The following is a 19758-nucleotide window of genomic DNA, read 5'->3' as shown; positions in this document are numbered from 1 at the left end:
GTAATCACTAAGATTTGTGAAAACCTGAGATACGTAGCTAATAACTTCACACAAGTGGTCATCAATCATCAGCAGCTAGCTTCACACTACAGTCCTAACCGTCGCTGTGATCCCACGCAGGCTTATCAACTCCAGGGACCGTCTGCAGGAACACAGAGCAGAAGGACGCCGCCGTCCCCCTCAACCCTGAACACTCTGCAGATCACCTGCTTTCAATTCGCCAGGAAAACACAGCCATTATGAGGTGTCTGGTATGAGTAAAGCTGCTACAGCGGGGGAGAGTTTGGTGGAGAAGGTCATCACTTCATACACAGTTTCTCAGTGCTGATATTCACACAGATCTGGACCAATGTTTTAACCCAACACTGTGCCACAGTGAAAGTGTCGATGTACCACAATCATGCCCCCTGACCATCACCTACTGCCAATAATCTTGTCTGTGGGGGGTGTTTCAGGTTCTTGGGGGTGTGGCCAAATAACACACATCACATACACATTACACCATGACACAGCAATCACATTTAAATCGTCCACTCTGACGGACACTGTTGATATTTCAGGTGTGTAAAGTGGACTGAGGCACAGCAGAGCTGAATAACTGACCCCCAGACCACTGGCTTCTCACTCACTTGATAACTGCTCCAAAAAGGATGATACATTTTTGGAGCAATTTTTTTTCCAAAACAACATTTTGGGTTATTATTAAAAACATATTCGCTGTGTAAAAACGCCTCATCTTCTTGAGAATAAGTCAGTGGAACATGGCAATGTTAAAGAAAAAGTCATCCAGATCTCTGACTCCATCAGATAATCTAGCAGAAGACTGCAGCAGGATGGAGGAAAGCAGAGCTGGATCATCTGCATGCAGATGCTAGGCTCTTTGTGCTCCAGCGGTTAGTGTGATGCAACACTAACACATCACGACACACAGTGGCAAGAAAATGACAGACTCATCCATCAAGACAGGTCCGGAGCCCACAGAACCTCCCCCAATCACAACAGAAGTGCCGAGCTGAGACTTCCCCTCTGCTTTGCTTTTTGTGGATCACTAAGCCGTCCTGCTCGCCTGAGGCTTTGGTCAGAAATAAGTGCCTCTGTCGGGAGAGCTACGAGGTTTAGGAAAGGAAAATCAACGTGACGGCACAACGACTCACATTTTCCGCCTGTCGCATCGCTGACCTCTCCAAATTCCTTGGCCGTTTGATATTAACAGAATTATAATGTAGAATTTAGGAAGCAGACTTTAATATCATACTAAAAATATGCCATGAGTATATTATATAAGAACAAGAATAAATATTTAATACGGAATATTCATTCATTATTCCCCCAAAAATGGTGATGCCTTCAGAAGTGTCTCATAAGCTATATCTTGTGTTTTGATAAAACTACTGAATAAAAAGTGAGCAGAAAGAAAAAAAATCATTCAAAGGTACAAGATAAAGGTCTGAATCTGGTGTAGAATACAGCGAGCAGGATACACTACTGACTTTGAAGAAATGAATTATTCTGTATGTGGTAAGGGCTAAAGGACATGGGAAAGGCATCTGATTTAAGAACAAATCCACATTCACAGTCCAGACAATAAACTCCTGCACATTTTCCTCTGAACTGTTCACTAGAGTTTACTTTACTGCAGTGGAAAACAACCATAGATTACTCTGACTTAGACAAATGCCACAATACTCTCTCAATTTTTCTCTCTCTCTCTCTTAAGCAAGTTTGTCAGGACCATCACTAATCTTATCCATTATTCCTTCTTGGGAAAAATCTTCTGACAGTCAATTTTTTTTAATGTGCACTATAACCTGAGACTGTCTAGACAGGAGGAAAAAGCTGACTGCCTCAATGCAAATAAATGCAACAATGTGATCAAACACAAATTTGTTCCAGAACACAGATCCAAATCACAGTCCTGAACATCTTAAAGGATCAACCAGGAAAAAAACGGGCTGCCTGCATCAGACAATCAGATGGAAAGCTGGATTAAATGCACTAAATCAGGGCAAAACACTCTGACTAATAAAAAGGACACTTCCTGGAATCTCTCTGTAATAGAATAAAGTGTCCAACCATCAGCTCTGGTGGCAGTCTGATCATCATCATCATCTGGCTGGTAGATTATATGGAGGAAACATCTCTCTGAAACACAGCGTGCCACTGAAGCTCAGGTTAGAGTGCAGGAGAGGAAAGAAAGTCTCTGTCTTTCCTGTTGGAAAGTCTGAAAGTCACAGCTAATAGTTTATCCTTAAACGTCATTACAACACCAGTGCAAATGAAGGAGGAACGTCATCTGCTGATCATCCTGGGACCTTCACACCTCAGGCTCTAATGAGAGAACAGCCGGATAAGCTGGTAAAGATAAACACCGTCAGCACAGTGGATGAGCTTCAAGAGCAGGAGACCACATCAGGTTCCACTCAAGTTAGACAAAAACAAGAATCTGAGACCGTCATGGACACAGGAAAACCCTCAGTATGAATCCATGGATGCAACCTGCTGAGGCTGATGGTGATGATTGTGATGGTGTGAAGAATATTTTCTTGGCTCATACTGAGACCCTTCAGCATTGTTAGAAAACCACGTCTTATCTGAGGATTGTTGCTGGCCGTGTAAATAACTATCAGAACCATTTAACCTCTTGTAATGACTAAAACCTCACCATGTGCTTACAGCCATTTCATAAACACAAGAAGCTCTGTGCTTTCCTCTTCTCTTCTAATACTATCCATTACTTCTATTTCTATTAAAGTGCCTGGTTCAGAGTCTAACACAAAGTAAAATGTGGAACAAATGTGCGAATACGGTTCACACTGAATTTATTAATCTGAGTCTAATCTGAGGGTCAGTTTGTGGTGATCATGAGATATCTGAGATGATCTGCATCTGGATTCAAGCTGCAGTCCACCGATAACTCTGACACGACTGACAGACCCAGGATCATCTTATTAAAGTAAAGCGGCAGAGTAAATGAACACATCGACAGGGAACTAGAGTGAGAGCTTCAGGAGAAACAGAAGAATCAGATCCAGACCCTGATAATGCTTTAAGCAGCTGACAGGGGTGTCGTTACGGATGTGGGGTATCCACTGCGAGTTTTGCGGTCCAGGCCTCTGGTCCCTGTGTGAGCACAGCGGTCTATTAGTAGAGTGTGTGTGATATTTCAGACATTTATGGACATGTGTGTGTGTGCTCAGGAAGATCTCTGGACTGGAGAAGGATTGGAGATAGGCAGCAGTGTAGGAGGGTGGATGGGAACAGCACCTTTATCTCCCATGGAGATACACAACTGTATCATGCAGCAGGACAAGGGAGGATGTGACCACCAAAGAGGAAGAACAGAAAGGGATCCATGAAGTAAATCCACCACCATCACTGGGGAAAAGCTGCCACAGACACCAACATGCCAGGGTCACTGCTGTGCTTAGAAAGGTCTAGTGTAGATGTAATATCTGGTCAGTGTTAGTCCTGTGGTGGTCTCTGTTGATCCAGAGGTGGGTTATGCACAGTAACAGACGGGCTGAGGTCAGTAACTGAATACCTACAAAGTGCAGCTGTACCCAATAAAATTGTCAGCAAATGAAGGTACAATGTGGATGTACCGCAATCATATCCTCTGACCATCACCTACTGGCAAAACTCTCATCTGGGGGGTGGGGGGGGAGACACAGGAATCACATTTAAATCGTCCACTCTGACAGACACTGTTGATATTTCTATCTGTGTATCAGTGATTCCTGATACTGTCGTATAAAAAAATAAATAAATAAATAAAACCATCTCAATCAATACATTTCTTGCCATGAGATTTCATCAAGTTATTAAGAACAGCACACAGTTGCTGAATGTTTACTGAATATTTCATTCAGCCGTGTTTAAGTGAACCTGCAGTAAGTGAAACTCGGACACAAAGGTTTATCTGCAGGTGAAATCTAAAATGCTTTAAAATAATATTTTATACAAAGTCATCTACTGTAAATCCAATGGACTAACAAAAAAATCAAGATTCCTCAGTTTCAGACTGAACATGATGTTAGAAAAATGGAAGGTTTTTAAGTGGATGTGATATATGAACTTATCTTGGCCCTGAAATTTTTCCAGAAACAGGGTCATTTGTGGTGGCACAGGCCGTGAGCGCCGAGTCGGTGCAACTCCGAGCGGTCGGGTTTAAAGGGGCTGAGGGAGACGGGGCAGCAGGCGAGAGAGGAGAGCTGCTTAAGCGAAGGGATTTATGGAAGTGGTTCCATAGCATACTCTCATGGAGCAAATTCAGCAGACTGTGCCTCTTTTCCACAAGTGTAGGTTTGCCTTTCCTTCTAATGGGATCATTTATAATACAAGTAATCTTCACCCCACCGTGGAATTTGTCCGCTGTTCCACTTTCCACTCACCCCATCCAAACAGAGTGATGCGTCTGCTGAGAGAATGCATGTTGACATTTTGCGAGCTGCGTTCATTCGTACTCGTGTCTGTGTGGGTTTCGTGACTGGCAGCACGCGGGCCATTAGGAACGCTGCTAACGGCTACCACTAACAGCTTGGTGGAAAAAATCAAAAATTGGAAAATGACCGTGGAACAATGTCCAAACCATGCAGGCTGAGTAACGAATATTAGAAAAGAACTGAGTAAAAAGTGAAGATTTTTCCTCAGTTGCAGATTCCCTTTAACATACAATGTGCAAAACATCAGAGGAACACATTCTCTATAACTCATGGAGGAACACAGCACACTGCCACTTTAATATCAACCCATGAAATGTTCATATCCTTATTACAATGGATTAACTAAATTCACAGAAGTCCTCCTGCTCGTTCCTATTTCCAGCCCGTTTATATGCTCAACACAGTGAAAAAGTCCCCGAGAGAAAACACGCCATTAAAGGGTCTAAGTAACGATGGAAAAGCGGCAATAAGTGCAATTTTAAAAGCAGAACAAAAGGCGAATCTAATGGCTTTCACTCTGTATCTCTGCATAAGATCCACTATTTTATTTATTTCAGGTTCTTGTTGTGACCTTAGCAGGTTCTGTATGTGAGTGGGATACTGTGAGAGGGGTGTGTGTGTGTATGGGGCCTTCAGTTGGTCTGTGTCTGGCTTAAATTAAGCTGACTATGTTGCACCAGGCTGAAAGTGATACAGAGGCCCATATCCTCAGGGCCTGTCCAGACGGAGACACCCCCGCTGAAGCCCACGCGCTCGCAGCAGCCGTGGCTCTGATGGCTGGATCGCAGCAGCTGTGGTCACGCACAGCACACGCCGGGAGCATAACCCGAGACTGATGGCGCTTTGGCCTGGAGACACATCCCCCAGCTTGAGAGGCATGTCTGGGGAGAGGTGCGAGGCTGAGATGGAGCTTTCTGCAGGTGGGGGGACGGGATTAGATGTCACATCACACTGGGGGAAGTAAGAGAACTCTAATGGCTGTCAGCTGAGAACCTCTGGTTCTGCTTTAAGGAAAACAAGCAGGCAGACCCGCACATGACAGGATGATAACAAGCGCTGTCATTTGTTACCCCAGACGCAAGGCTTTATGAGGTAACAAAACGTTCCATCTGAGGAAAGAGCCGCTGTGGTCTCACTTAACCCTAATGAATGTCGTCATATTAGGGCCCGCTTTGAGTTTTAATATATCATCTGCTCAATGAAGTTTCTCTACCTTACTGCTCACAGGGTCAGGGCTGAAGTCTTACAGAGGACCAGTGAGATTGTAGTAATGAACTAAAGAAAGAACCACATTCACTTCACCTCCATCGCTCTGGGAGAAAAAGATAAATCTATGATGAGGAAGAAAGAGAGGAAATGGTTTTAAACAACAACAACAACAACAACAACAACAACAACAACAACTCATCGGGCTCCAACTAAGGGACTACCTGCTGGCTGAGCCTGAGCATATTTTCCTTTATTTTTTTTTTATTATATAATTCTCCACAGTGTCACAAATAAAAAAATAAATAAATAAAAGAGCTGAAGTGAACTATTCCTGTGAAACCCACAGACTTGGACAACTGATACTCTATAGTCTGTTCAGAGAATTAAACCAGGAAGTGAATGGTAAAGCAATTCAGATATAAAACTAGTTTCATGAGGAAATAAAAAAACCTTTAGATTTTATTCCAGAGAAATCTGAAAAGAGGAAAAGTATATCCGATTTTTGTACAGGACATGAGGAATCCATTATCTGAGTACAATAGTGTTAAACAATCGACTAATGATTTATTGCTGCTAGTAAAGTGAGTCAAAATTCCTTCATATTAGGATTAAGCAAATGAGTCGCCTCCCACTCGGCATGGAGAATAAATCTCTGACCTACAGACAAGGTTTTCTTAAGTTATCAGTGAAGATCTGAAGAGAGAGAGAGAGAGAGAGAGAGAGACAGAGACAGAGGGGGGGTGGGGGGGTGGAGACTGATACTGATGATCATGGAGGGTACTGTGCAGCTCTTAAGCTCTCTGGGAAATGAGCTATCCGGTCTGGCTGACCCACTGACTTCAGCTCACATCCTTCATTAATGAGGCTCGGGTTCAGCACAGACTAAACACACGAGTCTGCATTTACAGGGATTTGCTGTGCCCTCTGAACATCTGAGCTTCTAAGGCTTATTTTTTTTTAAATCATTTCTATATGAACTTAAGGTATCATTTATTAAGTCATATTACAAACCACATCATTTTACATTGGGACTCTAGTTTGGATCTTGAGAATACTGATTTTACATTTCTACGTCATACCTCATTTGTACCCGACATCAATCCACAATTCCAAACTGGAGAGAAAATTTTGTAAATGAAGTTTCAGTACTGGTTTTCAAAGCAGTTTATACTGGGATCAGGATTGTAGTTACAAAAGGGGAAGCAGAGATCATGCACTACAACCTGATTGGGGTTAAATAGCATCTAACAGCCACAGCACCAGTGTTCAGGGTGAAAACAGGGACAATAAAACCATTACTGCTCTGTACAACACACTACAACATCAAGGCACTTTTACACCGTGGGTTCTAGCCATGGATTAGAGTAGAAATGCTTTTTAATGACAACATGTTTTCCATTTCTTCAAGTGAAGCACTCTAATGAGGAAAAAAATCAAGCAGTGCTGTGGTTAATGTACAGATAATGAAAGACTGGTTTACTGAGCAAACCGTAGAGCATCGATGGACTTTCCCCATACGAGGGCCACCTCCTACGGGAGGGTTCTGGAGACCCGGAGTCATTTTTATTTATTATTACAGCATTATTATTTCCAGGGGCTCAGGATTCCTCATTATATCCATGAGACACAAATAAACATCATCTTCAAGGATCAAACAAATCTCTGATTCAACTGATACCCAGTGCAGTCCGGATACAGTGTCTGGTGACATCATTAACGTCATGGGGGATTCAGAGAGGGTCAGTTTGGCTGCATAGTGCTTTGCTCGCTTCAGATTAAACCCCTTCACCTGGAGGAAACTTAAAGTGAATGAGAGGGTGAGATTTCTGTGCTGCAGTTAAAGACAGCAGACGGCCACGATTCACAACAATCTATCAAAAGAAACATTACAGCACCAGCGCCATTTTCAACCACAACACACAATTAAAAAAAAAGATCTTATGACATGTGCAAATATAAAATGAGGCTTTAAATCTGATTCATAACAGCACTAGCGATCATTAGATTGGATCATTTAATTAGACCACGTTTTGTCACGAAACCCGGATCACATGTCCTACCATTCTGTGACTGAAGGAATTTAGACACATTTGGTTAAAATGGAAGCTGCTCTTTTCCTCTCACGCCTGGTTTCTCAGTAAATCCAGCAAGTTTGTTCCTCAAACACGAAGTCCAATTCAAGTCAGGGAAAACTGAGACGACGTGAAAGATGTAAACTTTGGGTGAAAACAGTCCAGTAAACTATGGGTTAAATAAGGGAGCTAATAGCTCATCTCAGCTGCCTGCCACCACCATGCTGCCAGCTGGGATATTTGCATAAACAGTGAAGGAGAGAGATGGATAGAGTGAGAGAGAGAGAGAGAGAGAGAGAGAGAGAGAGAGAGAGAGAGAGAGAGAGAGAGAGAGAGAGAGAGGGACTAAGAGAGGAGGGGTGCGCTCACCCCAGACACTCCCACAGCATATAAATCCAAGCCATACTGAATTTCTCAGACAGAAACCACACGTGGAGCTCAACTCACAGCACAGAGCTTGCGGCTGAAGCAGAGCGAGGCAAAGAGAGGCAGAGCATGGGACAAAGTTTCAAAGAAGTCAAAGCAGCTGTGGATAGACAGAGTCAACACCGTGGATGTGAGTAAAGAAGGTAAAAAGACAGAACTCTATCATCAGTTGAAGTCTTCATAAAATCTGGAGGACATTTTTGTGCTGCTCCACAAAAAAAGGCAGTATTCCATGAGGCATCGACGCTGTTGTTGTTAAGTGCTCCCCATGCTAGCAAGGAGTCTGAAGTGAGGAGAGTGAGTCAGTCCTGCATGCTGTATGGTTTCTATACACTGCGTGATTGCATGACCAACTCTGCATGACTCTGGACCACGTCTGAGGTCTGAGCCACAGAGCGCTCTACAAGGTTTTTACACAAAAATGTCATTCGCAATGGTGCGTCCAGCCCCAAGCCGCTACCTATACTCGGATATCTCCATGATGTCTGAGGACGAGGAGAATGGCAGTGAGAGCTCGGGTTCTGACGACCGCTCCTTCCGACTGGATGCCTCCGGCTACGAGCTCAAGGTGGGCGGCAGAAAGCGGAAACCAGGCAGCGGAGGTGGAGGGGGGCACGTTGGTGGAGTGCTACCAGGCACCGCAGGCAGTCCACCAGGCGAAGGGCGGAAACGGAACGCGGCCAACGCGCGGGAACGAGACCGTACCAACAGCGTGAACACAGCCTTTACAGCACTCAGGACTCTTATCCCCACTGAGCCGGCAGACAGGAAGCTGTCCAAGATTGAGACTCTGCGTCTGGCTTCCAGCTACATCTCGCATCTCGGCAACGTCCTACTGGTAGGCGAGGCCTGCGGTGACGGGCAGCCGTGCCACAGTGGCGGACCTTCTGCAGGCTACTATCATCATCACGGATCACCGACACGAGATTCTGAGAACTCACAGCCCAAACAGATCTGCACTTTCTGCCTCAGCAACCAGAGGAAAATGGTGAGTGGCCAACACAGACGTCTGCCCTGATAAAGCCTGAGAGTCAGAGGGCTGAACCATGAACCTACTGCAGCTGCATGGCGTCATATATATATATTGTGTATATTCTCTTAGACTCTTAAAAAAGTGATTCGAAGTGATTGTAAAAACATAAACCGCATGTCCAATCATATGATGCTAAATTAAAGGTTTGAAAATACATGAACATTTTGTTACAAATTGAAAAATGAGATTTTGGGTGATGTCCATGTTTAGGAGAGTTTATAAAGGGTCACTATGCTGAATCACCCTGTAATAATCTTCCATTCATTTACCAGGAGAAGATCTAAAAACACACACTGCGCTCTGAACGAGTTCTGCTCCAGATTGTTCTTCCACTCAACGCCGTAACTGTTATTTCATAAGGAGACTTCTCCTTATCTCACACGTGCTGCAGGAAAGTGACTATCAGGGAGTCCGTCCTGCTGTCTCCGATCCTCACTGACTTCGGCCCATAAAACCAACAGCACACTGCGTTAAAAATACATCAGTAAATCAGACTCCAGCCATGAGGAACAATCACACCAAAACAAAAGCAGAGAGGAGAGCAGCCATTTACCTCACAGAGCTCAGGGTAAAGTCAAGCCTGAAATACAACAAATGCCATAACACATGAGTTCAGTGAAAACAGAAAATACCTGGGAATGGCATTGGCATATACTAATGCAGAAGTTCTGGTGAATTCAAATATGCATATTTATGACAAATAGGCCAATGGGAGATATTAATATGCAAATGTAAATGTTCCGTGAGCTAAATATCAAACCCACAGCATTGTGGGAACATCCGTCAAGCAGCTCAGCACCATCCTGAGCCATTCACGCTCTCAGTATGGTTGTTGTGTTAAAGTTCTTTCTAACTGCTCAATTAAGAACCCTGTCAAGCAAAACACACCGTGAAAGCTACTTTAGGAAAAAAATATCATCTCAAAGGGCTAAAGGTTTACACAATTAACCAAATTGATCAGGGTTAGGGTTAGCAGCAAAACAAATGCAAAGTCCAGAGGCAGCATCCACCTCATCTGGCCTCACTCCTGACCTCAGCGCTGAGAGGACTGCGCGTGTTGTATGAAAATTGGACAATGGTGTCGAGGATTTCTGCGCGATTGAGATATTTAAACCAGACGGAGCTCTCGCACGAGATCCGCCAAACCACACGCTGCAGCTCACCCTATTACAGAGCAAAACACGTCGTTCAGCCAAAACTCACCGCTTTATTGTTTCGAAAGAAAAACACATTGAATGCAGGACAGGCCGAGGTAACAGAAGTGTTTAATTATTGCCAGCTTTCATCGTTCATACTGTGAGATAAAGCAGAGAGACTGAATACACAGCAGCAGAAATAACATCCAGGCTCCGAGTTAAACTTTGAGAGCAAATAAAAAATAATTCTGAAAGAAAATACATTTTTTTCCCCATAAAAATTTCTTCAAGTAAACAAAAATATCTAATTAAAAGTTTAACTGAAGTGACAGAGGTGCGTTTGCACAACACACACCATTTACACAAGTAACCACAAAATGACAAAAAAATATTGACAGATGATAAACGAGAGATTTTTTTTTAATTCTTTTCCCATTTTTAAAACAAAAACACAAATTGTTAAGAGAAAGAGCTTAACTTTAGTGTCAAATATCTGTGTGAGAGATTCAGCAGGACAAATGGCCACAACCAGAAAGAAGGATAGAAGGCTGGTGTGTGTGTGTTGAAAAACAACTGAAGTGTGTGGTGGTGTCTCTCTCTGTTTAAAGTCAGCTGAGCAGGTCAGTGCTGAACAGACGGCCGGTTCCTGAGCCGTGTAACTCTCTCTACACATTCTGTCATTTTTAAAGTTTCCTTCATCAGCGGCACACAGAGAAGTTTAACATTGTTCAGCAAACAGCTGAAATCAGTCTCCAGATTCCCTCCAGAAACCCAGGCAGTAAAGCTGCTGCTCTCTGTGACTCCAGTGCGATGCGACAGCACCACTAACGAGGTACAAAAGAACAACATCTAAAAACTTGTGCGCCACACTTCATAAATAAACAACAAATAAACAATAAAATCCATCTCTTTTGAAGACTTGCAGCCAGACAAAATAACACAAATAGCTCAGTTTTCAAAGTTCGCAAATATTCTTACACACTGCCGAGTCTATTAAAAGCTCGTGATCTAATCGACGTCTGCACTTTGCACCAGATACCAAATATGACATCATTACCTTCAACCTACGAACCCAAATATTTGCGCTACATCTCAAGACTAAAGAAAAACACGTCTGTGCTTTGGCTCCTGAGAATTCAGCTCTTTAGGCAAAAGTGAAAAAATGAAAAACAAAAGCTGAGGGTTCACTGCTCTGATGATCGCAGATACGCTCTCAGTGAGGTGAAATCTGTTCGGTTTCAGAGAGAAAGACTCGGGGTGGGGTTTTAAAAGAAGTTCAGTAGAAAAGCTCTCAGGTGTGTGTGTGTGTGTGTGTGTGTGTGTGTGTGTGTAAGCCCATGGAAACAGCAGGTTTGTGTGTGTGTGTGTGTGTGCAGTGGATGTAGAGTTACACAGAAATTTAAAGGGAAAAAAAATAGAACTAAAAGAACTAACTTTATTCTGCTGATAAAGTGAATCTTCCTGCAGTGTGTTTCAAAAACTAATCAACATTTCCTCCATCTTCATTTCAGGGCAAAGACAGAGAAAGAAAAACAGCTCTGAGGAATTAAAACAGACGAGGAAGATGATGAACTGGCAGAGATTTGAGAACGATCACAAACTTTTGACTCAAGACTCGACTTGGTGTATATATGCAAATAAAATCATATTTAATTGATTCTGTGTAAACGACACGCGGACCCTTACCCTTGGCCTGGAAAGCAGTTACAGTGACGACTAAACCCTCTCAGATATTTTCAAAAGATTTTCATATCCGGCAGCCTCAAGCCAGTGCACATCCTGACTTCTGCACCTCACTGGACCTCCACAGTTTCCGGCTTCGGCACAGAGGAGACGCAAATATTCATCAAAATAAAAACCGAGCAAATGAACATCGGCGCTGCGGGTTAAGGGGGAGGCATACGATCAGAGCGCATGTGGAGAAAGAAGAACTGGGTACAGAGAGAAATAAAACATCATCTTTAACAAATCAAATTTTACAGAAACACCTCGCACGTTCAGACAAAAGTGCATTTAGTTAAAGAATAAAACAACAATAATTTAATAAAATTAAACACAATGTAATGTATGTTAAATATGGCAAAATTCATATACTCACTGTTCATTAAATTAAAAACATAAAACACAGAAAAGCCTTTTATTTTATTCTGATCACATATTTATTCTTTTTGTTTCGGCTCCTAGCCGTGTGACGTCTCACTGTACACTCGCAGGCTGGGACATGATCATGGCATGACAAAAGCCAGAGTGCACACAGGTTAAATGAACCTCTCCTGATTCACTCCAGCTACTTAAACACGTCCTTTTTCTTTCCAGGCATCTGGTGAAGCAGCACAGCAGATACAAGCGAAAAGAAATCAACCTTTTTTTTTTTTTAAACCAGGAACTTGTACTGGGTGCAATGTCAAAATGAAGCCTCTGTTAATAGACACACACAATATCCTGTAGCTACAAATGTCCAGGATTTGTAGGTAGAAGCTGTAGGTGAAGGAGGTCTGGACAGATCCTGATCCATGTAGCCGTCACTTGCTCACATGACCTGACTGACTGCCCACCGACTTCCCAAGCCGAGATCTTCCAGCCTTCTTGAAGCTCGCAATCCAGATCTCTTTGGAGAGAAAAAAAAATACCTTTCACCAGCAGGTCACGTTACACAGCACCAGTCTGGTCTCCGACTCCTACACACAGTCCTGCTGAGAGTTTTCCCTCACGTATACCTCTGAGGGCCATGCAGTCAGACTCTCATCTCTGATCAGTGTGAAGGCACAGCGCCACATCCACACAAACACGCTAACCTCCACACCTCCTCCACCACACACCAGTCATCACTCATCTACACCTCAGGCGCTTTTTTTCTTCGTTCTTAGGGACGAAACCAGTTCATTCCCAGTCCTTTGGAAGTGCAGCACTTTTAATTAATCACCTTTTAAAAGGATTCAGTTTTAACGTTTTAGTGTCCAGATATAATTAGCTTGTATGTAACTAGACATATAAGCTAGCCTTTATTTGTTGTAAATTATGAATAGAATATAGTTGGATAAGTTATATTTAAAAAAGCATTTAAGTGTAATTCTGACTAGACCACGTTCTGTAGCCAGGACAGATTTCCATGGAGCTGAACTCGCCGATGCCTGAAATCATTTCTTGGTCATTGTGAAAAGTTTAATTCCATTTTTTTAACCGCTCGCCTTCACTAATGACGCACTAGTGCATAAATGTAGCGATGCATTCCACCTTTAATAAGCAGGGAAGCTTTTTGCTAACCTGACCATGACCATCTGCAGAGAGAGAGCGCTCATAGCATCAGGGCACGTAGGACATTTCCAGCTCCAACTCCACAGCTAAAGACTGGATGTGACTGTAATAATGGTCCCAATGGCCAAGTTTCCTCTGAGCCCCGAGTCTGTCTGGAGGATGGTTAGCAGATGACGAGCAGACTGGTCTGGCCTGATTCTGCTCTGCTTAGCATCAGCTTGTTTTGCTTCAGGCATCTCATCCCAGCGAGCGTGGCTCTTAACGGAGGAGGAAGAAATCCATGCTCCATTTTGCTCGAGCTGGAACCTTCCGGAAGTTCAGACAGGACCCCGAGACAGCTGCAGGCCACAGCTCCCCGTCCACCCTGTCTGCCCCACTCCCCTCCATCTTTGCCATCTTATTTGTCTTTATGTACCAAAACCCATAAAATAACTCATTATTTCTAAAACACCAAAACCACAGTCCTGAAATAAAGGTCATTTGGGGGTCAAGCAATTAATTGCAGCAAAAAAAATAAAATAAAATAAATAAATAAGGCTGATGGAAGCGGTTGCTTTGAGCATGAACTTGCCATTCAACTCCTGATAAATAAATAACCTGAGATTCTTGTACACAGGGCTTTAACCTTGGAAAAAGCATGTGGAAAGTTTGCATTTTGGCAAACCAGGTTTCAAATGGGTTTCCCACCTGGCCTCCGAGCATCCGCTACATCACTCAGAGACAGTCGTTATTTATTGAAAATTAAATATCTAATGATGCCCTGAAGCTTTCCTCACTACAGACTCAAGTATTATGACAGAAGTGAAAGCCATTTAGTCGGAGCCAGAAGAGCAAACAGTTTGCCCGAGATTGCAACTTTCCTTCTTAACCGTTAACCGAAAACATCCAGATGTTAGACTCGCATACTGATATATTTTTATTCCTCTTCCTTACACATTGGAACAAAAAATTGTTTTAAAATTTGTTTGGTGTTAAAATCCACACATGGTCATTTAGCGCTATGAGAAAGGGAAGTGAACTGTTCTTTCAGAGAAAGTGGAGGCGTGGAACATGATACGAGGGAGAGAGGGAACTCTAGGCTATTTGATGTAAAGTGCTGGATAATGAAAAATAAAGCGATGAAAATCTGTCTTGATGGAGTGAATGCAGGAGAATCTCACGTCTTTGTGATGAAGAATAGACAGATTTTGTCACGGGGAGAAGTGTTGAATTCTCCTTCCTCGAAATCCTCGACATAACCCCTTCTCGCCCACGGCAGGGGCTCGCTCCAAACCCCCCCGATGACAGGATCACTGGCAGTTGGTTTCAATCAGTCCTCTGGCCGGACACACGTTGGGCCAAGAGGGAGCTGTGCTGAAGACCGGATGAAAAGGAAATCCTAAAAACGACGGAACGACAGGTGGCTGCTTTGGCAGTGGCTGAAAAATCATCTCTCCTGGATCCTCCACCTTCCCCCACCAGCCTCCACACACCTGCAGGAACCTGGCCCACTGAAAAGCGGGGTGCTGCAGGCTGCGTCCGGCCAGCACAAGTTTCACAATCCACCCAGTCACGTCTCTCAGACCACCCTCGTACCGCTGCCCCCAAACCCAGACGAGCGCACGAGATCAACATTCCCCCGTCGACTTAGAAAAACACATCCCCGTTTCTCCTTAAATAGACTATTAAAAAGAGATTTCCTGCTGATAGCACAGTGACAGGCCAAAATTCCACATAATTTACGAGCAATCTGTCCATTTTATCACCGGATTGATTTCAGCAGACTAAAGGAGACTGAAAGCAGACCTTTGTGTCCTCAGAAAGGAAAGCTTACGGAAAGTTTTTCACCTGCTGCGGACGCAAGGAAACCTCACATATTCTTAATCCACAGTTGCCTTTCGCTCAGGTTCCACTAGCAGCGCAGGTTCATGCTTCCCAAAGACAAACCTACTACTACTGACAGATTTTTGTTCCAAGATCTCATGGATCGAATATTTTATATATAAAGCTGCGTCACTCCTCAGATCTGGTCTGAGATCCAGATATTTCTCTTCACTGTTGTATCTGTGACCCATTGTTACCTCCTGGCCACCAAATTCTCAATAAACTCGACCTGATGCATGTGGCAGAGATTAATCTGCTTGTTTTTGTTGAACCCGTGTTTCAGGAGTTCAGGAGTGTGTTCAGATTGATCTTAAATATAAGCCATGGTCAAAGGTAATGGTGGTAAAATCAGATTTGTATGATCAGTTGGAACCGTAGCAAGGAAAAGGTTAACCTGCTAGCTAATGCCTATAGTCCTAGCTAAAGTCTAAAGTGTGCTATCTAATGCCAACAGATCGCTAGCTAGCATCCTGAGAGTGTTAGCGAACGTTTTAGGGATGCAACAATACAGTTAACCCACAGTTCAATACGTACCGCGGTTTTTACCCATGGTTTTCGGTTCGAATGGCTTGGCAAATTAAAGTGTTTTTTTCATTATTCTTTGCTTAGGTGACAGGAACAGTAAGATGTTAAGAAGAAAAAAACTGTTTTTAGTTGCAATATTTTTACTTAAATGCAAAAATCAACTTGTACACATTCATAGTGTACAGAAAATAGAGACAGATAAAAAATAAAGATATATAAAAAATGAACACTGGCCGCTCACGGCGCATCAGCTTCATGAACTGCAGGCACATTATTCACTGTATTTATGTATGTACTTCTGCCAAATTAGCTCTTACATGACTTTATTACGGGAGACAGGTTTGGAGGACGGCACTCTTTATTCCCAATCCGCTCTGTAATGACCAGTCACCGTGAGATAACTCTCTGTAATGACCAGTCACCGTGAGATAACTCTCTGTAATGACCAGTCACCGTGAGATAACTCTCTGTAATGACCAGTCACCGTGAGATAACTCTCTGTAATGACCAGTCACCGTGAGATAACTCTCTGTAATGACCAGTCACCGTGAGATAACTCTCTGTAATGACCAGTCACCGTGAGATAACTCTGTTACCCGCGAGGTGCAACTATCTGTTATTAGAGCAGGGCTTTGTGCTTTAGCCGATTCGTTTTCGATTTTGTTGTGCGTCTTTTCGTAGAGATCGGGGAATTACATCGGTGCTTTAAAAAAAAAAAAAAAAAAAAGTCTGTGTCGGTAGTGTGTACCGCGGGTGGAGCACTTTTATAAGGTGTCGAAAGCCCACATCACCGATCACCAAAAACGGCTGCTTTCTCTCAGAACCAGTTGTGTCTGAATGCTGGAAGGAATCAGATAGGGGACAGTTGTTTTTGGGTTCCTGTGTTACCTGCTCTGCCCTCCTGCTTCCACACAGTGATATCTCTGGGTGATGGAGCTGCAGATGTGTGGTCATGTTGGAAGTATTTCTGTGTCAGTAACTCGTGTGGAACACTGCTTAAACAAAGTCATGTTTTGTTTCATCGGCATCATGGTCCACAACAAATCCGAAATGTCCCCACGCCACAGATCTGAATCACGGCGCTGCTTCCTCGTGTTTCTGTCTCACTTCACTGCTCTCCAGGGTTAGACTGAAATCTGACACCAGCATCACAAGCATGGTTACCGCATGGTTAACTTTAGCACTCACTGATTGGATATTTACTTGCGGGGAGGTGTGTCTGTCTCAGCACGTAGAGATACAGTACAGGCAAACACACAGGAGGTACAGAGAGTAATAGAATGCATGAAAATTATTTAAATGAAAAACCGAAAACCTCGATTCACATACGCAGATTGAACCGGGGAGGTCCAAAACACTTCAATATTATATTGAGTATTGTGGCATCCCTAGGACATTTACAGATTGCTAGCTAATGCCTGCAGAGCACTAGCTTACGTCTACAACGAATGTTTAGAGTGCTAGCTAACATCTACATAGTGCTAGTTAATGTCAACATTATGCTTTAACAAAAGGTTAAGTCTCAGTATCACACAGAGGTACATTATTATTCTCATCTGACTGCTACACACTCACATTCCTGTTAGAACTCAATAAACACAAAAACATCACTAACAAGACAGAGATTTCAATAGCTGTGGCGCACACAGACGCAGACACGCGCACAGACGCAGACACACAGACACACTCATGCAGACGCAGACACACAGACACACTCATGCAGACGCAGACACACAGACAGGTGCAGACACACACACACACACACACACGAGTTCAGTCTGGATGTTAGTTATTCCTTTTGAGAGGAGAAAACTGCACTTCCCATCTGGATGCGAGTGTGTAGGAGGTGTGTAAAACATTTAAACCACACTTCACCTTTCTGCACACACTTTCTTATAAATGGATTTTAAAAAATTGTGTAATCAAAAAGAATGTAAAGAAAACTGCCTGTTTATTTTTCATCAGTCCAGCGCTGATGGGCAGAGACTCTCCACACTCCGAACTCCAACATACTTAAATATCAGAATGACCTTAACCTTTATTATTCATTAGGAAATAATAACGGAGCCTTTTAGAGAATAATTATGTTGATGTTGGATCCAGGAGACTTCTACAGACTGCTGGACTTCATTCTGCAGGGTTTCTACCATTACACCTTAAAGAAGTCTAAAGAGGTAAACTTGAGCGATCACTAGAGACTGTAAACCTCTGGGTTCAGTAGAACCGACTGCAGGTTCAACACCACTCATTGCTACACAGACTCCATAAAGGTAGTTTTAGTGGTGGTTGAGGGCTGGGAATGATCGTTTTATTCCGGAGTTAAAGCAAGTCTTTCTCCCTGTTGAGCTTCTCTGATCTGTGTCAGATTAACACCAGCCTGCACAGAGAGAGAGAGAGAGAGCGAGCATGAGAGGAAGAGAGAGAAGGAGAGGGAGGGACACAGAGAGAGAGAGAGAGAGAGAGAGAGAGAGAGAGAGAGAGAGACTGACACATGGAACAGAGTCAGGGCTTTGAATGAGAGAACTGACAGAAACTCAGTGTTCTTCTCCAACAGTAGATCAGAGGAACATCTCCATCTCCACCCGAGTGTCCAAGCACAGAGCTTTCTGCACAACTGCACAGGTTCTTAGTCCTCTTTTTTTGGCTAACTAGCATCAATCTGCCTCTGGAGTTAAAGGGGAAGTAATAAAACCCTGCACCTGGTCAAGGCTCACACACAAAACTAAGCTGAGGAATTCTCTCAACAAGTGGACACAGGTACAGGTCACTTCCAGGTGTGAGGACAAGAGATATTAAAATAATATCATGATTCTTCAAGACTTTTTTAAAATAAAATGTACAGAATTGCAGCAAAAAAACATGTGAATTTTATTTGCGTAACACTTTCAACTGGACACAAAGCAGCTTTACGGGAAGAAAGCACTGGAATAAAAATGACAGTTACAATTTTTTAAAAATGTATATTTACAATATAGATCACGTTACATTAAAACCCTACAAATAAATAATTAAAACAATAATAATATACAAAATTCTACCAAATTTACTTCTACTTCTATTCACTTCACATTTTGTAAAAACACATAGCTATAACAGTATCAGAATCTGAGAAAAGGAGAGTGTGAAATTTACAGTATGACATCACACTGTCCTGCTGTGTGACCTCATTAGGTCAAGCTCGGGGTTTAACAATGCCGTCACTCTGAGCTCACAGCTCCTCATTCAACATACATCACTTACCTTCATCACCACTAACTGAGTTATGAGAAATTTCCAGAATTACTGGCATTTTCTAAACAATACCTCACTAAGTTCCTCAACAGTGGAAGCTCAGTGGTTAAGATGATGGACTGACCAGAAGGTCATGAGATCAAATCCCAGCTTTGCCAAGCTGCCACTGTCGGGCCGTTGAGCAGGGCCTGTAACCCTCATAGTGCTCAGTTTTATAAATCTGAGTCGCTCTGGATTAGGATGTCTCCCAAATACCATAAACAAAAACCAGCTCAGAGAAGTTGAAGACTGACCACAGAACAACTGCTAAAATAAGCAGACAACAACAAGACAAACTTAACAAACTGCTTGGTTTTAAGCTGAATTAAACACAGTATGAAGTGTGAAGGACTGATCATGACAACCCACTGTGCTATGAAAGGCAGAGATGGAGAGAGAGATGGGGGGAGAGAAAGAAAGAGATAGAGAGAGAGATGGGGGGAGAGAAAGAAAGAGAGATAGAGAGAGAGATGGAGGGATGTGTGCATACTTTAGCAGAAGAAGCATAGGTGACTGAGTCATGTTCA

At 43.0% G+C, this 19758-nt stretch overlaps 2 protein-coding genes across 2 annotated transcripts in view; one reads left to right on the top strand and one right to left on the bottom strand.

Annotated features, from left to right (window-relative positions):
• Positions 1 to 19758, bottom strand: part of bop1 (BOP1 ribosomal biogenesis factor) — a 53380-nt gene that overhangs the window by 14637 nt on the left and 18985 nt on the right. The window lies entirely within an intron of this gene.
• On the top strand, positions 8087 to 12393 carry scxa (scleraxis bHLH transcription factor a). The gene is made up of 2 exons (XM_058377440.1): positions 8087 to 9137; positions 11830 to 12393. Exons 1-2 carry the CDS (start codon positions 8571 to 8573, stop codon positions 11866 to 11868), a joined length of 606 nt encoding a protein of 201 aa, XP_058233423.1. The 5' UTR covers positions 8087 to 8570; the 3' UTR covers positions 11869 to 12393.

Source organism: Hemibagrus wyckioides, linkage group LG24, assembly GCF_019097595.1.
Source record: "Hemibagrus wyckioides isolate EC202008001 linkage group LG24, SWU_Hwy_1.0, whole genome shotgun sequence".
In the NCBI taxonomy this organism is placed as follows: domain Eukaryota; kingdom Metazoa; phylum Chordata; class Actinopteri; order Siluriformes; family Bagridae; genus Hemibagrus; species Hemibagrus wyckioides.
This window is presented reverse-complemented; position numbering and strand designations above follow the sequence as displayed.

Excerpts from the sequence above, each read along its gene's own strand:
- scxa (XM_058377440.1), top strand. The coding sequence starts at position 8,571 with ATGTCATTCGCAATGGTGCGTCCAGCCCCAAGCCGCTACCTATACTCG. Across the intron at positions 9,138-11,829 it reads TCAGCAACCAGAGGAAAATG|GGCAAAGACAGAGAAAGAAA; the intron begins GTGAGTGGCCAA and ends TCTTCATTTCAG.